Raw genomic sequence first — 6,529 nt, 5'->3', positions numbered from 1 at the left:
ACGCTCAGACGAAAAGGTTGTTAATATGTCAGGGTGATGGGCGCAGTTCGTCCTTCTCGCAACCAATCCAGCAACTAATCTACGAAGCTTCCTGACAAAAGTAAACGAGAAGCTAAAATGAGCACATTAATCTGCTTCACGACCACGCTACACCGTACAAATGCCTGGGCTTTTGTTGTGAAGGCAGCGTTATTTCCGGGGTGACGAAAGCGTTCCACCAACCTGCTGCAAAATACGCACGCGCTCACACGCACGCACGCAGGGATGCGTCGCCAGAAAACGGGGACGCGCCCTTCAGTCGCTGCACATTTCTGTGACGTCACACGTGCGGAGCCACCTGTGCTTTTTTTTAGCTTAGCGTTTTGCGTGCACGAGCTTCAGCGACGTCATTCACATGTGGAGCACTTGTGGAGCAAAGTCAGTGTTTAATTTGTCAAATAAATATACACATATACCCATGATCCATGATGTATGAATACATACTTTAGAATGGAGTATTTACGTACAATAGAGTTTTGATAATTGCTGGGGTTATAATCTATTCCAAGAGCCCGGCAAGTGGCAAAAAAGGTAAAAAAACAGCAAAAAAACCAACAACAAAAATTAAATATATGGTACCCCTATAAAAAACATGTACTTTTGATCCTGTAATACCCCAGTTAAGAAACATTAACAGCCATAGAGTATTGCACTTAAAAAAAACGTTGTCTTCTTAAAGCATTTACTCATTTACTCAATTGACTCATGAGACAGCACCCTCTGTTGGACGTTTAACTGCAGCAGTTTTTACCCTGCAGATAGTGCCATCAAACAACTATCTACTCAAGTTTACATTAAAAATATACTTACAATTTAAAGCAGAAAAAAGAAATGCTTGCAAAATAGGTGGGATCTACTGTACTGTAAAATCTATTATATAGTATAAATATAGTGTAGACTATATTATACAAATACATAGTTTAGGATACTATAAACCTCTATTATATAGTATAAATGTACTGTATACTGTAAGGTACAAATACATATAGTATAAATATATAATGTATGGTACTATAAACATGTAGGGTATGGTATAAATATACTGTATAGTACAAATATATAATAAATACATCTATCGTATGGTATACATGTACTGTATACATATAGAATGTATAGTATAAATACATAGGGTAGGATACATTTTGTGGACGAACATTACAGCAAAGTCAAAAGAGGAAAGTTATCAAATTTACATATAATTTGCATATGACAATAACATATTTTCTTTGTGAATAGTTGCTGTTGTCCTGGAGACACTGTCCAGATGGTGACACGGTGACACGGTGACACGTCACATGTCGGCAACAAGAGGAAAAACATGATTGGTTCCAGGAATGATTTTAGGAGTTGAGGTTCTGGAACTTAAGTGTGAGACTCCTCACCGTGTTCTTTGGTTCTGAGGCGGCGTTCACACTTGGAGGGCCGTCACTGAAGGAATTGATTGACTTGCTCCTCTGCTTGTACTCATCAGACTCCTTGTAGACCCGGCAGCGGTCCATGACGGCCAAGATGGAGATTTTCTCTCGGCTGGTCGGTGAGCGGATCTGCACGTAAGCTTTCATGTCTTCATCTTTGCTCGCTGCTTCTTCTTCTGGTAAAAGTGTCTTGGTGACGATGAGATCATCAGTTGGTGTTTCTAGCGAGACCTCTGCTGCGACACAGTCGTCGCTGTCGGTGCCGTTAGCGTCCAGGCGGCCTTGAAGCTCTGTCATCTTACTCCGGTGGGCTGTGATAAACCTAGGGTCCAGAGAATTTCTTCTGTGGATTTGTTTGCAGGACTCGTGGCCGATGGTAGTCTGCTTGTTGAACGACTTCTCGCTAAGAGCCGCGCTAGAAGAGGAGCAGGAACGTCGCTGAGGGCCAAGATCAGACATTTGCTGCGAAGTGGAGACGCTCTGGTCAGAGTACTTGGACCGCAGTTCTCGCACGTCTGGCCAGTTGAAACCTTCAATAGGACTGCGAGGGCAAGTTCCACCCGGACTCACAGACCGGACCGGATTAAAAGGACCCATAGGGAAAACTGTGTTGGGTTGACCTGCCAAACAATTAATAAGTGTTAGCAAATCAATACATTAGCCAGACTAAAACATAAACTAATAAATAATTATTATTAACAAATACTAGTAAATGATCTAATGAAAATGTAATATTTACGATACTAGTAAATAAGCTAACATTTATTGTTAACCATGTGAATTACATAAACTAAAAATTAACATTTATAATGAACCATACTAGTAAATTATTTAATAAACAGGTACTTTTAACAATGCTAGTAAATAAGCTAACATTTAATGTTAGCCATGCAAATGACATAAATACCAAAAAACATTTTTATTGACCCTACTAGTAGATGGGCTAATAAACAAGTATTGTTAACAATGTGGGCAGCACGGTCCCACAGGGGTTAGTGCCTGAGCCTCACAATATGAAGGTCCTGGGTTCGATCCTGGGCTCAGGATCTTTCTGTGTGGAGTTTTTCTCCCCGTAACCTACTCAGTGGCCTTATGGTTAGAGTGTCCGCCCTGAGATCCGTAGCTTGTGAGTTCAAACACCGGCTGAGTCATACCAAAGATTATAAAAATGGGACCCTGCTTGGCACTCAGCATCAAAGGTTGGAATTGGGGGGTTAAATCACCAAAAATTATGGGGTGAACAAGGGGATTGGTCAAATGCAGAGGACAAATTTCACCACACCTAGTGTGTGTGTGACAATCATTGGTACTTTAACTCCGGCTTCCTCCCACCTCCAAAGACATGCACCTGGGGATAGGTTGATTGGCAACACTAAATCGGCCCTAGTGTGTGAATATGAGCGTGAATGTTTTCTGTCTGTGTTGGCCCTGTGATGAGGCGGCGACTTGTCCAGCAGCTGGGATAGGCTCCAGCGCCCCTGTTACCCCAAACGGGACAAGCGATAGAAGATGGATGTTAACAGTACTTCTAAGTTTTCTAATAAATATTTATTGTTAGCAACTTATGAGGAGGTATAACTACACGTGTGGTATAAGTACACGTGTGAGGTATAACTACGCATGTGAGGTAAAACGACATGCGTGAGGTATAACTACTGTATAAGTACATGTGAGGCATAAGTACATGTGTGAGGTATAAGTACCTTAATAACACCAAAACTACCTGAGATCTTAATAGCACCAAAAACCATCTGGGACCTTAATAACACCAAAGAACAGCTACACTGTAAGATCGAGATAGCACCAAAAAACAAATGAGAACTTATTACCAAAAGGCAGCTTGGATCTAAATAGCACCAAAAAACACCTAAGACCTTAGTAACACCAAAAAAACAGCTAAGATCTAAATAGCACCAAAAACCAGCTAAAATCTAAATAGTACCAAGAAACACCTGAGACCTTAATAGCAACAATAACCAACTGTGCCCTCAATAACACTAAAAAAACAGCTAAGACCTTAAATGGGAACTGCACTTTTTTGGAATATTGCCAATCATTCACAATTATTATGAGAGACAAGAACACATATGTATTTTTTTTATTTTTTTTGGCATTCTAAAGATTTAAAAAACACTTGTAAGGTGCGGCTAATGAGTCCCTTGTGTTAACATTCAAAGCCCTCCATCAACATTGTATGTACAATATATGCTAAAAGTATGTATATAATGTAGTAACATACACATTCATAACATTATGTAATGTGTACAAAATGTACTGTATTTTGGTCATGTTAAGGATTACCAAAACTAATTTACCTGGGCGCATTGATTTCAGTGCTCTTTGAAACAGACTTCCTACTTCCGATAACAAACGTGTGTGTTTGCTAATCTTAGACGACAAAGAGGACTATTTTTGGACAATAATGATTCGCAACCTTATCTTTTTAAAGCTGAATATACTGAGGACAAACTAGTGGTTATAGAAGTTGATCAGGCACAAAGCGAGGCTGAAAGGTTGGAGCGGATGGGAGTGAAAGAGTCAGGATTGGCATGACTTGGTGGCGTAAATGTAGAGCTTGGAGTCAAGCTATGTTAACAGAAATGTGCATTTGCTGCACTGAGTGGCAAACAATGTTATTATCGATGGAACAACTTTTTGTATCTGGCAAGGAAGACACTGCTCAAAAGAAACTGAGCAACAATGAAAAATGAACTGTTTGTGCTAAGAAACCCTGCAGTGGTAGAAACCTTCTCCCACATACCCCAAATCAATTGGAAACTTCCTGGCCAGCTTGACCAAACAGACAACAGTCCATTAACTTGGGCCTAATCCCAATGTTCCGCCCTCACCCACTACCACTAGCCCTCACCCACTACCACTACACCCTTGAAATGAAGCAACAATGGGTAGAGTTTTGTAATCTTTTCTAAGAATTGGGACCTCACTTGCTACGTCACTGCTTAGTTTACGTTCGGGCCTAAGTGACTTTGTGACAAGTGAGCGCTGCTCCTACCCCGCCTCACGATCTGCGTGGAGGAGGCGGGACAGCACATAGAGAAGACGCAATGAGCAGAGAGATTTCCGCTTCAAAACATTAAAGATTAAATGCTTGTTGTTCGGAGTTCAGAAGATTGTGGAGAACCACAAAGCTCAGCTTCTGCATTCAAGCTAATAATCAGCTATGCAAATCAAAAGGTTTTAAGAGTGTAATTTTTACCTGAACTTTCCTCGTCAACGCGGGCCAACTTCTTCCTGCTTGTCAGGCTACTGTTATTTTGTTTTCGGACAAGAGGGTTGACCATTTTGATCCGCTGGCTGAACTGACGAGCAAGATGGCGGACCTTGCTCTCCGCTTTGTCGTCCTCGTCCGCTGTTTTTCCCACGACCTGAGGGACCTCAGCTGGGAGGACGATGGGAGCATTGGTCAGACTTCCTGTGTGGGTCGTTTGGTTGGTTTTGACCTTGAGGTGTGAAGGAACGGATGACATTTTCGTGACAGCGCAGATGTCCGAAGCTCCACCCTCCTTCTGATGTCTTCTGCTTGGAGTGTCAGAAAGGGAGGATGTCTCGCCGAGCTGCTGCTCCATCACCTGCCAGATTTGGACCATTTCAGAGGAAGGTCTGAAGTCTTCTACGCTTTGAGATCCGGATGTTGAGAATGCTCTTGTGGTCAACCGGGAACCTTTAGGATCTTCCTTACTCTGAGCATCCAAGCAGTCGGTGGAAAACCTGTGATCATGGGCACCCGAGGGTGAATATAGTTCCAGGGAAGGCTGGTCTACTACAGAGGGTAAAGAGATAGACTCAGTGCTATTTAAGCGACTGACTGAGGTTTTGACCAGGCCTGCTGGGATGTACGTTAGGCTCTCCCTGCGCTGAAGGTCGAAGTTGGCGTCCCGGTTATCATAGTAAGTCTTGATCTTGCCAATAAGAAGCTGATCCTGACTAGAGAGAATGGAGTCTCGTCTCCGCAGGACGGCTCGTTCCACGTCACCACGAGGAGAGTAGAGGGTCATATCTGTAGAGGCCGTGACGTCGCTCACATCAGAGCCAATGCTGTTGAGCTGTAACGATGGCCTGGTGGGTTCAGTCGTCCCGGACGACCGCGGAAGAGCCGCAACTAAGAAGACGTCATCTTGGACAGGAACACTTCTCTTGATGCTGCTGAAGTGCTGAGCTATGACGCCCGCTTTGTCCAACACAGATGAAGGAAGGATGCTGCCACTGCGGTCGCTGTCCTCGTCTTCGGAGGACTCACCGCTACTTGAAGGCTTACATTGCGAAGGTGGTTCCTCTACGCCTCCAGGAACTTCTTCTCGTCTCAGTTCCTCCCTCAAAGTGCGGGAATGAGGAGAACGTAAAGATTTCAACACTTCCTCTGCTAGCAGATCGTTTGTGGACATCTAAAAAGGAAAGATATGAACAGAACCTTAAGAACAAGAGGCTGACATCAGAAGAGAAGGGTTGTGTATTAATAATATATACATATTATTAATAATGATAAATAATATTGATGCAATCGGAATTCTAATGTGTGCTTATTGGAAGGAACTTTGGTTTACCTGCTCAGCAGCTGCGTCGTTTCCTGTCTCACCTCCAAATCCACCTTCTTGCTTGAAGGACAAGCCTTTCTCCTTCAAGCAGTCACACAATCAAATTACTTACTTTCTTACAACTAGATTTCAAAATATATAAATAAAAACATATTCCATCCCTCGATGATTTTGTAATTTGACAAAGATTACAGTCAGCTTACAGTTTTCCCAATGAATAGTCGGTGTTGATGTGAAGTGATTGGCAATCTAATAGTTGTTGTGTCCAAAACATCATGAGAAGAAAATCCTTTTATTGTAATTATCACAAAACAATGTTCAATTGCTACACTGACTCAAAAACATCATAGCATGAATATCATGTATGAATCTCTTAAAAATTGGATCAATTAATGGCAGTCATTGACAGTCAGGTCAAAGTAGAACTTTAACGAAGGAGTTTCACACGCAATGTGATCAAACACCTGACAGGTGCTGTCCAGTAAAAAATCCAGTAGCAATGTAGGTACATATCAGTGTGTT

General features: G+C 42.2%; 1 protein-coding gene across 5 annotated transcripts in view; it reads right to left on the bottom strand.

The window, feature by feature from the left end:
• Nucleotides 1-417: 417 nt before the first annotated feature.
• LOC133576133 (pleckstrin homology domain-containing family G member 3-like) overlaps nt 418-6,529 on the bottom strand; it is a 40,005-nt gene continuing 33,893 nt past the window's right edge. For all 5 annotated transcript variants that reach the window (XM_072912230.1, XM_072912227.1, XM_072912228.1 and 2 more), the window contains 3 exons: nt 6,017-6,088; nt 4,672-5,857; nt 418-2,074 (listed from right to left, as the gene is read on the bottom strand). In XM_072912230.1, coding sequence (XP_072768331.1) covers nt 1,380-2,074; nt 4,672-5,857; nt 6,017-6,088 — 1,953 coding nt within the window. In that variant the 3' untranslated portion in view covers nt 418-1,379. The remainder of the gene's footprint in view (nt 2,075-4,671; nt 5,858-6,016; nt 6,089-6,529) is intronic.

Source organism: Nerophis lumbriciformis, linkage group LG34 (assembly GCF_033978685.3).
Source record: "Nerophis lumbriciformis linkage group LG34, RoL_Nlum_v2.1, whole genome shotgun sequence".
NCBI classification, from domain to species: Eukaryota; Metazoa; Chordata; class Actinopteri; order Syngnathiformes; family Syngnathidae; genus Nerophis; species Nerophis lumbriciformis.
Note: the sequence above shows the minus strand (reverse complement) of the source record. Positions and strands in the feature narration are given on the sequence as shown.